We start from the raw sequence: 21221 nt of genomic DNA, 5'->3' as shown, positions 1-21221 counted from the left end.
AAGGATAACTCAGGATATACTCATTTAACTAGAATATACAGAGTGTAAAAAATTCAGGGGGCGCCTGGGTGGCTCAGTCAGTTAAGCATCTGCCTTCTGCTCAGGTCAGGATCCCAGAGTCCTAGGATCAAGCCCCACATCAGGCTCCCTGCTCAGCGGGAAGCCTGCTTCTGCCTCTGTCCCTCACCCCACCCGTGCTCTCTTTCTCAAGTAAGTAAACAAAATCTTAAAAAAAAAATTCAGTATTTACCCCTAATGGTTTTTCTTTCTTCTTTTTTTTTTAAATATTTTATTTATTTATTTGACAGAGAGAGAGATAGCAAGAGCAGGAACACAAGCAGGGGGAGTGGGAGAGGGAGAAGCAGGCTCCCTGCGGAGCAAGGAGCCGGATGCGGGGCTGATCCCAGGACCCTGGGATCATGACCTGAGCTGAAGGCAGACACTTCAGGCGCCCCCCCCCCCAGTGGTTTTTCTTAAACAATATAAAAAGTATCTATCTTTCCTAGAGAGCAGTCATTCCTAAAGGACTTTAACACTCTATAAGTCTCAGTCTATACACATTCAAAAGAAAAGAATCAAAATAACTCCTCACTCGACACTATCGTGTTATCAGGACCTTTGAGAGAAAAGGTTAAATGGGTTATAGGAATATGTAATGCAAGTAAAGTAAGCACTGAGATTCAATAAAAACTTAAAGACATGACTATTAAAATACTATATTTGAGTGAAGTCAAAGTCAGGACATTCTATAGGCAAAGTTGATAGGTTTGCATGAATTTAGCAAAACACTCACACAGAATGAATCCTTCAACACCAATGTGGATACGATTAACACCAAAACCACGATCAAATCTCCTCAAGAAATAAATGTATAAAAAGGTAGATACCAAAGATCTGAAGGCCTGATGTTTTGCATTTTTAGTGGGGAAGAGAACTGGCCTTGTCTGATATCAAAGTGACCACTGCATTTTGTCCCAGAAAGATTTACTCAGATTTGGTATAGTAAATAGCATATTTCTTAGAAAACCAATGATTTTAAAGAAGGGTAAATCTATTTTCCTCTTGTAGACTATGGCTAACCACAGTATGGCACAATTTTGGAGAAATCAGACCTCACCCAGTTACAAAAATAGCAAAAAGGGCTCTTACTGCTGGCAGAAAAGTGGCTAACAACTTTATTGATACTATAAGAACAGTGTTTTAAACTTTTCAATTAAGCATCTAAAAAATCAGCTCTTTCAGATAAGGCTGAAAGGGAAAAATTAAATTGTGTTTTATAAAAGAGAAAGTAACTACAATCATTCTTTGGAGGAAAGAAGAGAAAGAGGGTAAAAAGAGAGGCGGGGAGCAGACACTTTGGGATGAAAGCTGAATATGTGGCCTGTCTAAGCCGTTTGAACAGTCTGGGCCTCAGTTCCCCAATCTCTGAAATAAGGAGAGCAGTGCCTCCCTCACCCTAGAAGGGGTTCTGAAAAATTAAGTAAGGATTATAAAAGGATTCAGTAATCCATAACTGTTACTACTGGTGTTTTATAAGGAATTTGTTTTGCTCCAAAAGGAGCTAAGTATCAATATGAATAGAAGGGGATTATTCTCCTCAGTATAAACTCCAGGTCAGCTAAGACTCTCTTTGACTTGTTGACTTTTCCTGACTGACTTAGTTAAATCCTAGGTGCCCCAAGGATCCCCACACCTCCAGGTATTCACTTCCTGAGTGACCCTTTCCCACTGAGTGCGGGCTGGACTAGTGTCTCATGTCTCACACACAAAATAAGGCAGAAGTGATGATGCACAACTCACGGACTAGGTGGGGCAAGGCACTGTGGTGTCACGCTCTCTTCGATTACTCACTCAGGGGAGCCCGTGGCCATGCTGTGAGCAGACCTATGGAGAGGCCCATGTTATGAAGGCCTGAAAGCTCTAGCCACAGCCACAGAGAAACGGAGGCCTTTCAACCGCCATAAGAGTGAGCTTGATAGCAGATCTTCTTGACTGCAACCTCATAAAAGATGCTGAGCTAGAACAACCCAGGTATACTGCTACCATATTCCTGACCCTCAGAAAATGTGAGAGATAATGAATGTTCGCTGCTTTAAATTGCTAAGTTTTGGGGATAATTTGTTTTGTTTTGTTTTTAAGTAGGCTCCATGCCCAGCATGTAGCCCAGTGTGGGGCTTGAACTCACAACCCTGAGATCAAGACCTGAGTTGAGATCAAGAGTCATACACTTAACTGACTGAGCCACCCAGGCACCCCAGTTTTGGGATAATTTGTATGCAGCAATAGATTACTAATACAGAGCATTTGACAGCATCTTGTTTTGCAATTAACATTTATTTTAAGATCAGTCATTTCCTTGGGTATGCATTATCTTACCCATTGGTAAATTCTGTCATTTTTGCACTTGTCTATTTTTTCACAACAATTTCAGACGCTGTCTGCTTAAACTGATCATCTTTGATTTACTACATAAAAACACAACTTAACTTGCTTCTTGTATCCACCTACTATCTTGCAATAAGAGGATAGCCATTTTTGTGTGTGTGTGTGTGTGGGGGGGGCTATATATGTTTTTCTTCTATGACTCCTGGCATATTTTTAATCTAATTTGGGTTGGAGAGAGAAATATCTACAGAGAAAATTGTATTTTCGAGTAATCACACTGAATCTGGTAATACTAAGATTAACCCACCATTGTTATTATTATTATTATTATTATTATTATTATAAAGACTGATTTGCAAAACCTATTCTGGTTCCACCAAATCTAAGGCTCTGCTTTCCAAAACTCACTTTGCGGCCCTGGGAAACTGCTCTTTGCAGTGCACCTCATGTTTTAAAGGACCTTTGTACCTAAAATGCCCATGAAGGTTTCATTCCACTTAGGCCAAGGATTCAGTACAAAGACTGAAAAACCCATTCACAAAAGAGTAAAATCTTTGAACTGCTATTTCTCCCCACCCTCAGCTTGAAAATAAAGAAGAGGAAAAGAAATAAAAGCAAATTATTAAGGATACCTTATTATGGCTCTAATTTTTAAAAGTTGAAAAATATTTAACGAGCAGCTAATTTCACTTTTCAAGGCATTCAAGATGCACCAGTGGAAAAAAAAAACAAGACAAGAGCAAGATTTCATGGAACTTCAAAATTTTAAAGTTCAAAAGATCAGTCCAAAAAATAGAGTTAGCTATTTTTATGGAACTGATAGCCATTAGATCCTTCACAAATGAGGGAAACCAAATGAAATCCTGAATTCTCAGACTCTTATATGCCACTCTATTATGTCTTACCATAGATCATCTAATTTTATGTTCCCCAAGACATGCGCTCTACCTCACCATTATAGGGATTCTTAATGAGCTATTTAATTTCATGTAAGTTTTAGAATAAAAAGATACATTTTTAAAATGCTAATCCAACAATCCTACTAGTTTTTTGTGTTTCAGTTTTCTTTGGGTTTTGTGTTTTTGTTGTTTTTTTTGTTTTGTTTTTTTTGTAAAGGTCCCTCAGGTAACTGGCAGTTTCCATTTAGTTTGGCCTTAATGAGTATTTACTGCACCCAGGACCCAGAAGCAGAATCCATACGGCTTTCAATTTCCTCAACTTAAATACAAGAAAGTGCAACAGTAACCAAAACACTTTTCAAAAATATTTAAAAGCACTACTTTTCACCACTGAATTTTCCTGCCAAGTACACACTATGCTTTTATTTTTTTTTAAAGATTTTATTTATTTATTTGACAGAGAGAGACACAGTGAGAGAGGGAACACAAGCAGGGGGCGTGGGAGAGGGAGAAGCAGGCTTCCCGCTGAGCAGGGAGCCCGATGTGGGGCTTGATTCCAGGACCCTGGGACCATGACCTGAGCCAAAGGGAAACGCTTAACGACTGAGCCACCCAGGCGCCCCCACACTATGCTTTTAAAACTACCTGCCTTATATCAGATGTTGATTTACAGGCAGAATTCAAGCTCTTATTTAAAAAAAAAATGTTTGCTAGACATATGAGAATCATATCTTCTTAAAAACAGTTTAAAAGATCATCTATAGCTGGCCCAGTGTTTAACTGGAGAAGGTATAATTGAGACCGATGAGGAAATACGTTCCTCCAATTATATGAAAATAGGGCTTGTTTTTTTTCTCATGAACATGTATAATGAAATAGCATATACATAAAATTATAAGATGGTCACACATTCAGCATATGTACCTTCTAAATTTACAAAAGGATTTCAGATGGTTCCATATAATAGAAACATAATAAGGATATAAAATTAAAAGTGTAGGTACTTTATAGTAGAGAAAATAATTATTCCAGAAAACTAACTAGACTAAGGATGGCTGCAGCAACTGAGACATAATTTTAATTTTGAGCTTCTAAACAGCTATCATCATCATTAGATAAGAGACATACGAGTTTATCCAGTTCATCAACAGAAGGACTTTCCCCTCTCATTCACAGACAAGCCTTAAGGGTAGGAGATACTAAACGTAATGGAGAGAGTCTTCAACAATATTTTATAGAAGCTGCCGAATTTTCATGTGGCAGAGACTACAAACCAGCAACCCGTGGGCCAGATTCAACGCACAAGTTATCTTCTTCGACCTTCACAATCTCTACAAAAATTTTTGAATTGTTGCCAATATTTAACATAAGAATTCTGACTTCCAGCTTCTTCTGAAAAATCAGATTTGCGAACACTGGCCTTACATTTCCACATGGTAGCAGCTGGCTGAAGCTGACTTAAGAGCTACCTGTCCTGTATGTCACAGAAACCCCCCCTTGCCACCACTTATATCACCTGCAGGTATTTGAGTGTGGACCCCTGTAAATATATGGTGGTTTCTTGTGACAACCTTACTACAAAACTTGGATGCAGGATATGAAATCAGTGGTCTCTGAAGCTGGAGCAATGGAGCACGTGGGCACAAAGCAGAGCTCGGAGGGGAGCCTCCTCTCTCTCTGGGCATGAAAACCCTCCAGGAGGCTCTTTAAATAACATAGAAGGCAAGGACTTTAAGTACTGCCCCCAAGAGTCCTTGACCACAGGTTAAGAAATCACTGAGAGAATAACATATATTGTTTGAAGTAATAATATCCTGGTTTTTTTTTTTTTTTTTAAGATTTTATTTATTTATTCATGAGACACAGAGAAAGAGAGGCAGACAGAGGGAGAGGGAGAAGCAGGCTCTCGCTGAGCAGGGAGCCCAAGGAGGGGCTCGATCCCAGGACCCTGGGATCAGGACCTGAGCCGAAGGCAGACACTTAACGACTGAGCCACCCATACGCCCCTAATATCCTGTTTTAGAACAAGACTCATGCATGCAGGACTGATGCTGTGCAAGTGTGTATTAGATAATGGTTTATGTCCCCTCTGACTTGTGAGGTGTCCATTCTAACCAGTTGAAAATATTCTGAAGATCACCCCTGTGTTCATGGAAACTCACCATATGCAACAGATAAAAGTAGGGACGCTCTGTTTAAAGAAGGGGCAAGAGGGCCAACCTGCTTGGACCTCCTGAAGCAAAGCCCTGTTGTTGATCAATGAGTGGGTCCCTTGTCACCAGACCCATCACTCTTCAAAGTTAGTTGACTCTAATGGCTCTACCAAGAACTGAAGTGCAATCATTGGCCAAGGAGCTCCTTAGAAAGTTCCCGAAGGGCAAACATTCTGTGCTATTGATTATAGAAAAATCCATAGATTTAGTCTGGCATGCAGTTGGCAAAGCAAACATTTGTTACTAAAGCGAAAGTGACAGGCCATTCCACAGGAAGTAGATTTAGAAGTAGCAAAGGCAGGGTCTAAATTTTCCTTGAGAAGGAGCTTTGGATCTGCTGGAATGTCTGAACAAGGAATGGACTCAAGGCCCAGAATTATATACTATAGGACAGATAACTTTCAAACTGTTTTTTAAAGCAGCAAACCTCTTTTCTGAACCAAATTCTAGACTGAACTCCAACACATAAAACTGCAATGAATATAGCTGTTTTCTGACTGAAAGGTGGTTAAGAAGCCAGGATCTCCCATGTACATATGTCCACTTCTTCCTTCCCATGAATTTGGCATCTCCTCAGAATCCTAAGGCTTTGTGGAACACACTGTTAAACGTACTACCATGGGGAGTAAAAGATAGGACTTTGGCCTGTAAACATTTTTTTTTAAAGATTTTACTTATTTATTTGACAGAGAGAGACAGCGAGAGAGGGAACACAAGCAGGGGGAGTGGGAGAGGGAGAAGCAGGCTTCCCGCAGAGCAGGGAGCCCGATGCAGGGCTCGATCCCAGGACCCCGGGATCATGACCTGAGCTGAAGGCAGATGCTTAACGACTGAGCCACCCAGGCACCCCTGGAAATATTTTTTAAAGATTTATTTATTTATTTTATAGAGAGGGCACACAAGCAGGGGCAGAGGCAGAAGGAGAGGGAGAGAATCTTAAGCAGGCTCGACTCCCCACTGAGCATAGAGCCTGATGCGGGGCTTGATCTCACCCACCCCTGAGATCATGACCTGAGCTGAAATCAAGAGTCAGACGCTTAACCGCTTGACCGACTGAGCCACCCAGGTGCCCCAGGCCTGGAAATTTTTAAGGCAGGTATTAACATCTTGTCCATAATTGTGAACTAAAGCCACCAATTTTCAATATCAAAATTATTGTCTTGAAATCGTTGAAACAGACATGCACAGCAAACCATTAATACAAAAATCAATGAACCAAAGAGCTAACTCTTCCCTGGCAAATCTCCTAAGATGTATAAAGAATTATATTAGAACCAACCACCTGTTCCCAGTCTTTTATAGCCCTTAAAACAAAATGTCAGTTTCACTAACCTACTTCATAAGACTAAATCTCTGTCTTCTTTATTTCAAATAATTGAATAAACAGCACCTTTGTTATCTCAAATCTTTTGTGAATAAAAAAAATAAATGAACGTAAAATTTTAAAAAATATTAAGGGGCAAAAAAATTAGAAGTCTTCGTTGAGCAAGTATTTTATTCTTTATTCCTCAAAAGGGAAATTAATCCTACATTTTAAAATAACTGAGCTTAAAACCTGGTTTCTAAAGATCCTTGATTTTATCATCATTAGCAGTGACACAACTCAGAGTTTTCAAAAGCTTATTTTACAAATTCAGTGTCCATGATTTGAAGACATCACTACTCATATAAAGAGAAAGGGGGAAAGAGTACAGCAAGATCCAGGAGCAAGGCCAGATTATGCATCCACAAATTTTTTTTCTATCCTTCAATGGTATTTGTGGGGGGGGAAGATGTTTTCCCTTTACAAAGAATAAATACAATTGCACTCTAGGGGGGAGAAAAGTAGCCTAAACTTTCAACAGTAGGAAATTCCTTCCCAAATTTTCAACTCTTCATAAAAGCCAGCTATGTTTGACAACCCCCCCAACCACTGACAAGCGTGTGTGTATGTGTGTGTGTGTGTGTGTGTCTGTGTGTGGGTCTGTGTGTCTGTCTGCTGCACTTTCCCGGTAAGTGTATGCCACAGAACCCATACATTCCAACACACTGAGCAAGCGCACACACGCCTCCCTGGCTTCCCCAAACTCAGCCAGCGAGGGGGCACTGCACTGGAGGTAGGCCTGCACACCAGGCACCTTCCAGCCCTGCCTAGGCATCCCCACGGAAATGCAAAGGGGAAGGAGAATGAGAGAGAGGGAGGGAGGGAGGGAGGAAGTGGCCAGAACAGGGCCTCATAGAAAGAAATGCAAAACCTTTTGTGGGGCAGGCCAGCCACATACTCCTAGAGTTTTTAAACATCAAAGAATAAATTGTGTGAGATTTTCAGTCCTGCTGGCACCACTAGAGTCACTTACTGTCTTCTGTGCACTATCAGTGAGTACCAGTCTTTCCCCCCGTGCTCCGGAATTAGAGAATGCACGAGCTGCCTGACATAGTTCACTCAGTCACCTATGCTGCTATGGCCGCCTGTCTCCTGTCCCCCTTCCTTCCCTCTCTCCCTCCAACTGTCTATCTTTCTTTCTTTCTCTCATTCCCCCCTTCCTTCTATTTGAAGAGGCTAAACTCCATTTTTCTTAGTGTTAAACTGTTGAATCATCTATATGACTCTCTCAAAGATGCACAAATATTTTACTCCGAAATCTTACCCATACAATGAAGAAAAACATCCATTTTTCATTATGCATTGTTAAAATCACAAAGATCAGGAGGGACTCAAGTAAAAGGTCTCCACATAATACAGTTATAGCCTGTCCTCACATGAGCTTTTTCAAAATATCTTCTATTTCGTGAATTGGTTTGAGGTTAACCTGTCCCCAGAATCACCATTCGATTACATATTTTTTGCTTTGCTTTTTGAAGAGAAAGCATAAAGAGAAGATGTAGCAAGATAATAAAAATGTCTTCTCTGATAACATTTTAAGCTCTATTAGAGGTTCTTGACTGAGAAAAATCATATTTTTTAATCATAATAAAGTTCATAAGATTATGTTTTTATCAAAAAAGCACCTCTATCTCTAGAAGCAAAACTCTTGTAAATCTCATTTCATTGATAGTATAATTGTATCTTACATCTTGTTTACTTAAAAAAGTCACCAATGTGCTATATAATATTTAAGTATTGTATCAAAAAGACCCATCTTTCCACTCCCTGTGCTTTCACTGACATTTTCATGTGTCAGAAAGGTTTAAAATTTTCTAATGTTAGTAAGATGAATCATTTTATGAAAAGCAATTTGTGAGAATCCCATATTTTCCTTCTCTAGACCATACACATTTTTTTTATATACAGATGAAAATGAAACCATGCCAAACTTTGTGCAACATTCTAGGTCCTAAACAAAAAAGGCTGAGTCTTTTTTCAGGGTTTAAAAAAATATATCTGGGCCAAAAGCATGAATACAGACCCTCTCCCCACACTGCATACACATTATGTTAGTTTTCAGCCACAATGACTTTTAAAAACACCTCTCTTTCATAATTACTAACACCTCTACAATAGGAAGGACTACTTCAAAAAGTGTCCTCAAATTAGGACTAACACTTTTCGCTGTTTTTCAATTATACTAAAAATAACTAAACTTCAGCCCCTTATCTTCCTCAGCATATCTGTTGTATACATGTAAACTTTATCTCTTATTCTGAGTTGGGAAAAACATACAAAGTTACTCTGTAGCCTATGTAAACATTATCACAACTCCTGCTTTACTGGTAGGGTACTGTTACTATATTTAAATTAGGAGGAGAGCAAAGGTAATAGGACCACTATTTCTTTGAAGCAGGTTTGGTCAGGTGGAAGGAGGAGCTGCTTTTGAGCCTGAAGCCTGACCACCCTATCTGTAAAAAGGATGAAGTACAGGTCTCTCCCGGCTGTTGTGAGGATAAAATAAGATACACAGAAGGCCTCGTGCAGCCCCCTAGCACAGGAACTGCTTCCTAAGTATTAGTTACCTTCCTTCCCCATCTTCAGAGTCAGAATTCCACAGAACATGCAATACCTAACTCCAGACTATCCTAACTTAAAGAAATGAAATGTGTGGGGAGTTGGAAATAATCTTTTCACCTATTATTTTTTGATAGTGCCTTCCTCCCTTCCACCACCACCATATACATAGGACAGTACACAAAACTTAAAGGAAACAAGAGGATAAATGCAGGGAAAGTTTACAATTAAGGGAAAATGAACTGCACTTCACATGCTTAGTTATTTAGTATATGTTTTTGAGTGATTGTATCATTAATGAATCTGAAAACTTCATGGATACTATCCTACTAATACTCATTCCATCCCCACAAGAGAGGCCAAAGGCCATATTCTGTACAGAAAGTGAAGCAGAGAGACACCAAATCTAGGGAAAGACCTGGCAGCCACCAGGAAAAGAAACCAAAACACAGTCCTGACCTCCAGCAATGGGTTGGTTAAAACCCAGGAAGAACCCACCCAAGTGATTCCTTGAGCTAGACTTTCCTTTACCACAAGGCTGATAGTCTTGACCAGAGCTACAGCTCACTGCCTAATGTGTGTGGTGCAAGATGTCGAGAGATACGTCTTTCTTGGCAGTGTTCTATTTCATAGCACAAGGAATGCAACCACTGAAAAAAGCAACAAACTCCAACCCCACTTCTGTCTATGGGCGAGCATGGTGTGAGGAGGAGGTAATGCTGCTGGTAATGTTTAAATTGTCTCTGTTTGTTTCTAATTATTTCTGCTTCTAAAAAAACTGTAACAAAGCACAGATCACTCAGATTGATGTAAGAATAAGACTGCAAAGGATCATTCACAAACAAATCTATTTTCATATACTTCCATCACTCTTGAAAGGCACCCTTTGAGCCTTACAACACTTTTGACTGACTTCTTTAATTTAAAAAATAGAAAAAAAAAAGTCTCAGCATGCTGGACTGAGGATCAGAAGACCTGGGCTCTAGCCACAGCTTTATTTAATAGCCATGTGGCCTTGGGCAAATTATTAAATCTCTCTGAAACTAAGTTTCCTCATCAGAAAAAAGGGGAGGAAATTACTTGTCCTATCTTCTTCACATAATTATTATTTGGAGTAAATGAAATAATGTGTTGAAGAGGCTGAGACATCAGTACTATATGAATATACGATGCAGGCACATAAAAATACATATATCTCCCCGAGAGAATGCTACTAGCATTATTTACACATCAACACATGGAATCATGAAACAACCTTTCTGATCACATTCAAAACAAAAATTAAAAATCCAAGCTTCCCCCTAAGACAAATTCTCACACACTGGCACATATTAATTATATCATAATGAGAAAAGCTGAAATGGTCCCATACATATTTTCCTGGTCATTAGGTACAACATTTCTTATGATACAGGTAAGTATCAGAAAGTCTAAAATATGCATTCGAACGCTTAATTTTCATTTATGGGACTCATTAAAACAGCTATTTTATGAAATATTCTTGATAGTAAACAGAATGGGAAAATTCTAAGTAATATTCACATTTTAAGAATAAAGTACAGAATAGATAAATAACAAGGAAATCTGGGAATAAATGAACAAAATGTATCTCAAAAATGCAAGCCTATTACATAGTGAGAAAGAGAGGCTTGGAAGGAGACATATATCTATTCAATGATGGACACTGGGTTAGCTTTCAGATTTGATTGCCTGCTATTAGTGCAAAAGCATCCATTTTCTCTGGTCTACTTAATCTTTACCTCAATATGCCATCAAACTCTAAACCAAATTAAAGAAACAATTATCATATCCTCCCTTGTCTTTGGAAGCCAAAGCAACAGAATCTGAATTTTTCTATAAAGGAAAATAATTTTTCTTCTCTATTTTATGGAAAGACCAAAGTACATGATCAAAACAGGAAAAGAAAAACCTTAAAAATAATGCTCTGAGCACTCTGCAATTTTGCTGCCGAAAATAGAACCCATACAGTCCATGCCACCAAATGAAAATTACAAGTTTGTAAGCATGAAGTCAAATTATAAAGTAAAAGATTTTTAAAAATATTTTAATGATGATAAATGGGAGGAAAAACTGTTATCTTTACCGGTAGGTGTTCGTTGTTTATTTGCTATTACGTTTTCTTCAACGATAGTGTTCTGAATGACTACCCAAACTGACTGGACTTGAATTTCAGTGTAAAAAGGATAAACCTTGACTAATAAATTACTTGGGCATGTTTTGTTAAACAGAACTATGTCATCCTTCAAATTAAGAAGTTAATCATAACTTTTGAGAGATAATGCTTTTGACTAAAAGTTTTAGAAAACTGGTTTAAAAAACTGGCTTAGCCAAGCCACGCCACTCTCTTCTTCAACACCAAAAAGAACGTGAAGACACTTTGGTGGCATGTAAGTGGAATTTTTAAAAGTATATTTTGAAACTTTTTTAAAGAGTCTCCAAAGAAACCAGTTCAATATTTATGCTTCTAATGAAATTGATTCTGTCAGAGTACTTCTGTTGTGCAAAATAATATACTGTCTTCCACAGTATAGAATTTCTAAATGAAAATGCATATTCAAATTTTGAATTTTCTAACATTTATAAAAATGGCTTATACATCATCAGAGCCTTCACAGAATCACTGAGCTAACTCTAATAGTGAGAGAGGATATCCAAGCAAGAGGAAGGAGAGTACACTGTGCATTATATCGTCCTCCTAGCAGCACACTCGGTGCAGAAGCCCCCACAGGTGCTGGAGCCCTGGCTTCCAAAAGGTTAACCACCTACAAGAGTTATGTATCACTCAAAGCAAATACTGATTCCCTTTGTCACAAGGTTCAAACATCCAGCAATTTTCATTTGCCTTGTCAGATTCTAAACTCCAGAGCAAATGTTGCTCAATTAAAGATTTCCTCCACTTCCCTCTTGATACCATCTGTCTGAAAGTACTGTCCCCCACAAAGCACACATGCACACAGACACCCATGTGCACACACCCCACTGAATCACAGAGATGACACACTTAGCTCAAATAATATCCTCTCACAACTCTGACCAATTGCTCATCTACTTTTGAGAATTTCATTAGAAGACTTGGAAGAGTGATTCAGCAATAGACAGCAAATATTTAGAAAGTTGAGAAGTATCAGATATGCGTAAAAAGTTCCTGTAGAAATCTGATTTTCATTGTTTTGACTTTTAGTAAGTGTGCCCAATTACTATCCTTTTATGCACTTTCAACCTCATTTACATCCCCCCAGCTGAAAAACTGGAGCAACTTCCATTAAAAAAAAAAAAATCTACTCAAAATAGTTAGATGTAAAATTTGACATGCAATTAGTTCTAAATCATCTAATGTCCTTTAAAAAATTCTTCTTAAAGAAAATACATTATTTTACCATGTGTAAAAGGTATTGTACAAATACTACTAATCTTCTCTCATGTTTATGTAATCTCAGGTTAAAACAGTAAAAAACAAAACTCTGAGACCATCCCTTACTGGTCATCTTATATCCAGCCATAATTACACAGAAACATTATTTTAAAAAACACCATTTGACAAATGTATTAAACATCACCAAACCTCCTTTTAAAATTAATGGTCAGATGCAGCCATTTAATACTTTTATAAATTGCTACAATACAAATTTAAAACTGAGATGAATTTGACAAATTGGAAAATCAAGCAGCACATAAAAAGTATTTTGATTTGTAGCTTTCAATGTTTTTTAATATTTAGCTAAATAACATAAAAACACCAAATGACCAGTCTTGTAATATTTGTAAGCTAGAACTTTAAACCTACATTATCACCTGAATTATCAACTAATATTTTTCTTTGTTGCTTCTATTATCTCTTAAAGGTCACAAAAATGTGTAATTCTTTATGGCATTGCCTAGAAAGAACCATATGAAAAAATTTTTGTTTTAAAAATGGGAAACTAAACGTCCAACTCAAAGTCAAATCATAAGTTACCTTACAGTTTGACATGTGTTTTATATTAATATATGTTATATCCACACATGGAATCTATCTAATTAAATTCAGGAATTAATTTTTAATTCAACAAATTCTTTAAATAGAAGGCTATCATATGATTTTAACATAAAAAAGTCTTTTCTGTTGCTACAAAATTAAAAATTGATGTAGCAAAAGCCTTTGTTGCAGGGAGGGCTTGAGGTTGGGTGATTTTTTTTTTTCCTTTTTGGTATTTAATTCAACTATACACAATGTAGTACATACAAGCAAAATACAATTGAGATACTGTTTTCTTTAACATTCCTATAGGAGACCGAATTCATTTGCATTGGAGAGAACACAATTACTGATTTTTAACTCATGAAAGACAAATTCATAGCTTTTTCCTACACTACCTCATAGTATTCACACCATCTCAGTGAAAGCATGTCTAGCACCACTTGGTTACTTCCTAGCAGTGGGCAGAAATTGCATTTTTCAAAGTTTTGTTTCTCACAGAATCATTCAACTTTAGTTACAAAGCACATTCAGGTTAGCGTATGTCTTAGCTCAAAACAATTTATGTGATGTGTGCGCGCGAGTAGATACATATGCAGATATATGTATATATTTTTAAACTAAACTCTCCTCAACATCAAAAATGAAATTTCTGTCAAGGAAGTTTCCACAACTTTTAGCAGAATTTTAAAGTCACTACCAAGTTCTTCCTCTTTAAGGAATCTTTGATTTATATATACTACCAACAAATATGAATAGAGAAAAACAATCCAAAGATTTTTATTCAACAAAGCCTGAAATCAACTTAGAAAGTAAGAAAAATAGATGGTTTGTCTATGGTTTGCATTACAATACTTTGTATCTAGTAAGAATGAAACACATATGGCAAAAAGGAAAAAGAGTTTTCTGCTTCTGATGACCCTGAGAAAATAATGGTTATCTAGTCTGTCTACTATAATAGCACATGTAAAATGATGCTAGAATGATATATAACAAAAGACCCAATTGGTAAGCAAATGGCATGCCAATAATTTCATGACTTAAGATAAAAACATCTCCTCCCAAAGTACCATTAGCTTAAAAAAATCTATTTGGAATGTAGATACTAAAACTGATTCTTGAAAACAGAAAGAAATCAGAACAATATAAAGAAAATGAACACTCAATTGTTAAATGATTTTTTAAGTAAGCAAGCAATGAGGATGAATTGTTTTCTTCACATTTTCACTTCAACTAACACAAAAACCACATATAGAACTGACTTAACGCTGACAAATTTACTTCTAACTTGTTAAATTTCATGGAAATGCAACAAAGGAACACCAAAATAGTCACCATATAACATAAAAGCTTTGGTTTCAAATGTCACAGTACCCTGCTTTTTGAAAGCCAGCACCGTGGTAGTGCCCTGTACATGAGAACATACAGCTGCTTCATCCCAGGGGTCTGAGCTCAGTACACAACGCCAGTCATTAGCCATCTCTCCCTTAGCCTGCAGTACAAGCAACTAATTCCTGCATTTTAAACCAATAAAGGAAAGGGAAAAAAAGAGTAAAACCATCCAATCAGAAATGATGCAACCCTCTACAGCAGCAGCTTATGCATACATTTGGTATGTCAGACGTCTTCAGTGTAGTGAATCATACACAGCGCATTTTAATCTACCTCCTAGGTATTTCATATCGCCCACATGTTCAAAGAAATCATGTACTAATAGGGCTGTATAAGTCCTAGTTTGCTCTTTATTTAATTCATACTAAAAATTGGGGACATGCTTTTAATTCTGAACTCTCACATAAACACAACAAAATTACTTAAATGACACTCTGGCTAACAGCAAATAACCTCTTCATTTCGAAAGAAAAAGTTTAGAAGAAGTTTATTTTTGAGAAGTCTTAGGAGAGGTTAATAACTTTAGATAAATTAGTATTTCCCTTACATTGCAACATGAAATAATGTACTTTGCAACATGAAATGAGACACCAACTAAACAAAGTTAAAATTCTAGTGATTTTTATTAATTATAACCCCAAAAAGGACTCAAAACAGCTAGACAGCCAATAGAATTAGGCATTTATAGAATAATAGCCCATCAAATGTTTTAGGTGGTTCTTTCAAGTTTTGCTCAATATAGTCATCAAATTTTCAAGTGTTGTAGGATGAGTAATTTAAACTTACAATAAGTACTTAATATATCAGAAAGTTTCAACTTGGATTTCTCAGGCAAAAAAAAACTTTATAGAAAAGTATATAAATTAAAATACTTAACTGAAAAACCAGTTACACACTACATCTGTTCCTAGAGAGAAGAACTAGCTTAGTATTACACATGAAACTGCAAATCATAACTAACTTTTGCCTTTTTAAAAAGGCATTAGCTTTGTGATATGTCACAGAATCATTTGCAAACAAAAGATACTCTGTCGCTTAGTTAAAATAAAAGTATCTGAAAATGCGCCCACAATTTTTAAAACCTCTTTAACAAAACATCTAAGTATTTATAAAATTAGTACGTTTGTTTTAAAATCTGTTCAATTCTGGTAAAAATCAAGTAAGCGGTTACAATGTTGAGTATCACAAATTGTAAAGGTGGTAGATCAAAGACTTCACTTAGAGTTTTCAATCCAGCTACTTAATGACTAATGGTGAAGAAATGTATGTGAATGGGATATAAACTAAGTTAGGACACATGGGAGAAAAAAAAAAATCTAGAATGAGTAATAAAGGGCCCCAATTTAAAGTCCACAATAAACTTTAAACAAAGATGTTCTCCCTCATTCTCTCCTCATAGATACTTCTCACGTAGGCAAATCACTGTGGAGAAATCCAACTTCCACAAAACTCTTTACTCCTTCATTAACAACAGTGCACTTAAATATAACTACAGATTTCACAAAGATACTTATTTAGCCTCAAACATACCTTAAAAGCAACAACAACAACAAAACGCTCAGAAGCAATAGTCAGTAGTCTCAGTGACTAAAAAAGTCTGGCTTTTTAACTGCCACCCAATCCAAACAACTTATTTCTTTAGAGTGCTATGCAAAATATTGACCCCTTACTGAATTATTTTATTATTCAACGTTAAGCTATCTAAAAAAGAAAACTAATTAATCGCGAAGTTTAGTTCAGCAATTTAGCTGACAAAGTAAATATTTACTCTTAACATCTCACAGGAAGTCTTGACAAGCATTTGTTGCCACTGTGCTGGGGGTAGGGGTGGGAGTGGGGGGTGGGAGGCAAGTTTTGATAAACAAGTTTAACGGTCCCAGCGAATTTCACACAGCTAGGGTTCGCCACCCCTCACCCCCAATAAGGCACCAGATATTTTCCAAGTACAGTAAACACCTTATATAATGAAAGTAAAAAAATGTAACTTTCTAAACTATGTTATCTCCACTTAACAAAACAAACAAAAGCCTTTTTTAAAAACTATAAAAGCACACTTTAAAAAACTGAGTGTATTTCTGTATTTATACGTAAGCCCTATCACAAAGTAACTAAGCAAAATATATTTACCTGAGCTTTTTAGAGACTGAGTAATCAACTTCCATGATTTTCCCATGCAATTCCACTTTACCTTTAAAACAGAAATTAAAGCACTCAGAACCTTCCTTAGATCAAACCGGCGGGGGTCTAGGAGGGGCACGCACAGAACTCCACGCTCGGGCTCCGCCTTCGGGCGCCCTCAAGGGGTCTCCTACCCCGCTCGAGCTGGGCAAACTTGGTTCCCAGTGGGAAGCAAGGTGGGCGCCCCGAGTCTTGGGACGAGGTGGGAAGGGCGCGAGCCCGGATCCGACCCCAGGTATAGCTGTGGGTGGCATTACCGGAAAAACAAATTTAATAAAGAGCGGCGCCAATTTGAAAGGATGAGCTCATTTGAAACTCAAGCTGCAGGGCTGGCGCGGCCCCGCTCCTCTCCCGGCCCCCACCTCTCCATTCCGCTAACCCGGGCCCCGAAGGCTCCGCTGCGCTCCCCTCCCTGCCCTCTCCACCCGGTGGCCCCGAGAAGACGCACTGAAGCCCCCCACCCCCCTACCACCACCACCCCGGGGCCGCTTCTGCGAGAGCCCAGTCCCGGCCGGCTCCTGGGTGTCACCTTGGCCTTACTGCCGCCCCGCCCCCACCCCGCGCGCCAGTGGGGAAGGGGCTCCCGCCGGGCCGGGGTTCGGGGGGCGCAGGCTCCCGCCCCGGGGGCGAGCGCGGCTCCGAGCGGTGCGTGTGCGAGAGGGAGAGTTGGTGAGTGCGCGCGCGCGCGAGTGTGTGTGTGTCGCTCTCCGTCTCCCGTCTGGGCTCCAGCGCTCTCGCGGGCCCCCCGGTCGCCTCTTTCCCGGTTCTCAGCCCGGGCCCCCACCGAGTTGAGACAGGGCACCTCGTAAAAAGGTGCTTCTGGCCGAGCGGGAGGCGGGGGGACAGGCGGCGGAAAGCCCCCAGCCCCGAGTTCTTCTCAATAAAATCGGACAAAAAATTCAGAGAAAAATAGGAGCGCTTGAGAGACGAGCGAGAGGGGACTGAGGCTCGGGAGAGGACCGAGAGAGATGTGCCGTCGTGCAGGGGCTGGGGTTGGGGGAGCCCCGAAACCTCGGAGGGGGTCATCAGGGTGGCGCCGAGGGGGTGCCGAAAGTGGGGGACCGCGGGGCGAGGTGGGGAGGGGGCTTGAAAGGAGAGTGCGGCTCAGGGGACGCCAGAGGGCGAGAGGTCCCGGGCACGAGGCACGGAAAAGGGTAAGGTCCGGTCAAGGGAGAAGGAGATGCAGGATTTGGAGGGGGTCCCCTGACAAAGGGGGTGACGGGAAGGTCAGGGAAGAGAGGGGACGGGGGCTCTCTGAGGATGGGGGTGGGGAAACTCTGGAGAGCAGCTCAGGGAGCCAGGGGGAGGAAGGGTGCCCCAGAGAGCGAGTGAGCCCTGGGCACCCTCGGAGCGGCACGGGGGTCGCCCCAGGGCTGCGGCTGGGAGGGCAGGGGGGGAGTCGGAGCGGTGGGGGGAGGGGAGCGGGCCGTCCCGGGATCGGGCCGGCGGCGAGAGTTGAGGGTCTGGTGCGTGGAAGTGAGCGTGCGGGCGCGGGAGCCCCCGCCGGGCGCCGCCCGCAGGGCTCGGCCTCCCTCCGGGCGCCGTCCCGGCCTGAGCTGGGCGAGGCGGGGGGAGGGGGCAGCGGCGACTGCTTACCCGAGAGGGTCTCGATGGCGCGGATGGCCCAGTTCTGGTCGGGGTAGTCCACGAAGGCGTAGCCGGACTTGAGCAGGACCTGTCCCGCCAGGGGCAGCTTCCTGTCCCCGAAGAGCTGCCGGAGGTCGTCGGCGGTGACGGCGGGGCTCAGGTTCCCGATGTAAAGCTTGTTCATCATCCGTCTCTTCCCCGAGAGCCCGCGGCTCCCCCGGCCCGGTACCCGGCGCTCCTCGCCTCCTCCGCTGCCCTCGTCTCTCCTCCTCCTCCTCCGCCCCCCCTCCCCGCCCTCCGCCCGCCCGCCACCCACCCCCACCCTCAGCCTGGCTCCCCCCACCGCGGCCGGCCCGGCCCGCCCGGGGGCAGAGGCGGAGGCGGGGACTCGGCGCGGCTGCCTCCTCGGGGCAGAGTCCCGGGCCGGGCGGCGGCGCGCGGACAAAGCGCTCTCTCTGCCTCCCTCTCTCTCTCCTCTCTCTCTCTCTCTCTCTCAAGGCGGTGGCGGGAGGAGGAGCAGCGGCGGGCGGCGGCAGCGCACCCCGCGTGTGTCTGTGTGAGAGTTTGTACGGGCGTGTGCGCAGCCGAGAGTGAGCGAGCGAGCGCCCCCTCCCCGCCCCGCGCCGCCGAGCCCCTCGCCCTCCGCACGGCTACCCGGGCTTCTGCCTCCCGCCGGGCGGGCGGAAGCGGGTCGCGGCCCGGGGCTGCGGCTCCCGGGCGCCAGAAGCCCGGGCGGGCGCGGCGCGGAGGCCAGGCGTGCGGCGGGGCGGGGAAGGCGCGCCCCGGGCGCGGGTGGGAGTGCGCGAGGGGGCGCGGGGGAGCGGCCGCGAGCCGCAGGCGTGGGAGGGAGAGGGGCCGTGGGAGAGCGTGGAGAGGGGTGTGCGTAAGGTGGACCGGATGTGAGAGTGCGGCTGCTGGGGCCCGCGGGAAGGTGTGCCTCGGAGGTGAGAGGCGAGGGCAGGCTGGGCAACTTTCGCGGCGAGTTGGCCGCGTCTGGCGCTCTGCGCGGTCCCGGGCGGAGCGCTCCCTCAGAGACCCGCTCCCCGTCCGGCTCTCCGGGGCGACCGGGCGGCGCGTGTGGTCGAGGGCTCGCGGACGGGAGTCGGGACGCCTGGGGCCCGGGACTGGTCGGGCCCTCGCGGACTGTGCACCCTGGGGAAGTTGCCGCCGGCCTTGGGCCTCAGTTTCCCGGCCCGTTTGGGGGAGACGGAAGGCCAGAGTGAAGTCCAGTCCCCTCCGCCCGCACCCCGTGCGCCCGGAACCCCGCGGCGGGCGGCAGCCTGACGTTGGCAGCTGCTCTCTATTCTGGGAAGTGCCGAGGGCTTCCCGAGCGGCCGCTGCGAAGCCAGGTGGCGGGTGGGGAGGCCAGCGGGGAGGGGGCAGGGGCTGCGGCCGGGAGGACGGACGCTCACTGCTGGGCTGCGAGGCCGGGTTTGGTCCCAGAGCCGGGGTGGTGGGAGGCGAGGGTGGCTGGAAGCGGAGGCGCTCGGGCTGTGTAGGAGTTCCCCGAGCATTGGGAAGGGCCCGGGGAGGAAAGAGGTCCTTCCAAGCGGAGGAAACAACGTGACCGACGGAAGAGGCAGGGTTGGGATGATAGCAGCCCGAGCCGAGGGGCTAGGGAAGGAGCCAGAAGGGCTGGAGGCTGTTGGGAGTTCCGGGGCCCGGCTGGAAGTCTGGTGGTTAGAGCCTGGTCCCAGCCAGGAAATGAAATTATACAGGGAAGAAAAAAAAAAAAAATTGGCAGGATTCAGAGGTGAAGAAGGGGCAGAAGAAGATTCCAAGATCTGGACTTCTGGGGGCCTTAGTGGAGGTGATGGTTTGATCAGAGGAGTAAGAGTTCTTGAGGACGTTGGGGGTCTCGGTGAAGATGGAACAGGTTCAGATCGCCTGGCTGGGTCGTGAAGGACTGTCTTTCCTAAGCGTTCCTGTTGACAAAGAGGGTGGAGGGAGAGCGGCTTGTTTAAAAAAAAAAAAAAAAAAAAAAAAATGCATGTTTCCAGGCCCCTTTGCAGACTGAATCTGTGAGCCTGGATTTTGTATTTTCCTTACGTACTCGCAGGTGATTCTTGTTTGGGACGCACTGGCAGGTGGAAAGCCTATAGGCTTAGGACTCAGGCCTTCCTCCTTTCTGTCCCCAGCTGTGTGGCTTAGAATGTTCCTGCATCTGTGAGCCTAAGTTTCTTCAGTTTAAAAAAAAAAAAAAAAAAGGATAAAACAACTAACCCTTGCAGGGCTGTTGTGAAGTCTCTATGAAGGAGAACTGAGTAGTGTGTTAAGACACAGTGGTCACACACATAATGCTTTTCTTAGAAACTAATGAGCTTCTAAATACTTTCTTTTGGAGAGGGAGATCTCCTTAAATTAATTAGTTGTCCAGAGGAAAAATAATGTATACCTACATATTGCAGTTATTTGAATTCTGGCTGTGGTCTCAAATATTCACATATTTCCTCTCTCTAAAAAAGGATTGGATTGCACTGTTCCTGGAGTTGGGAATGGACTTTGCCATTATTTCCCAAACTAATAGATAAACTAGGTATGGATGCTTCCCTATCAAAATGTACTGGAGAATCACAAATGAAAACTACTGTGTGTATATAAACCTCAGCAGACCCAGGGGTAATGATATTCAGATTGTTTAAACAAATACCCCTAATCAGTATAGTCAC

General features: G+C 42.5%; 1 protein-coding gene across 4 annotated transcripts in view; it reads right to left on the bottom strand.

Moving 5' to 3' along the window:
- IGF2BP2 (insulin like growth factor 2 mRNA binding protein 2) overlaps positions 1 to 18818 on the bottom strand; it is a 155959-nt gene extending 137141 nt beyond the window's left edge. For all 4 annotated transcript variants that reach the window (XM_036084706.2, XM_036084709.2, XM_036084707.2 and 1 more), the window contains exons 1-2: positions 18562 to 18818; positions 16915 to 16975 (exon numbers count right to left, since the gene is read on the bottom strand). In XM_036084706.2, the coding sequence (XP_035940599.1) occupies positions 16915 to 16975; positions 18562 to 18739 (239 nt within the window). In that variant the 5' untranslated portion in view covers positions 18740 to 18818. The remainder of the gene's footprint in view (positions 1 to 16914; positions 16976 to 18561) is intronic.
- Positions 18819 to 21221: the final 2403 nt, after the last annotated feature.

This window comes from Halichoerus grypus, chromosome 1, assembly GCF_964656455.1.
Source record: "Halichoerus grypus chromosome 1, mHalGry1.hap1.1, whole genome shotgun sequence".
Taxonomy (NCBI): domain Eukaryota; kingdom Metazoa; phylum Chordata; class Mammalia; order Carnivora; family Phocidae; genus Halichoerus; species Halichoerus grypus.
This window is presented reverse-complemented; position numbering and strand designations above follow the sequence as displayed.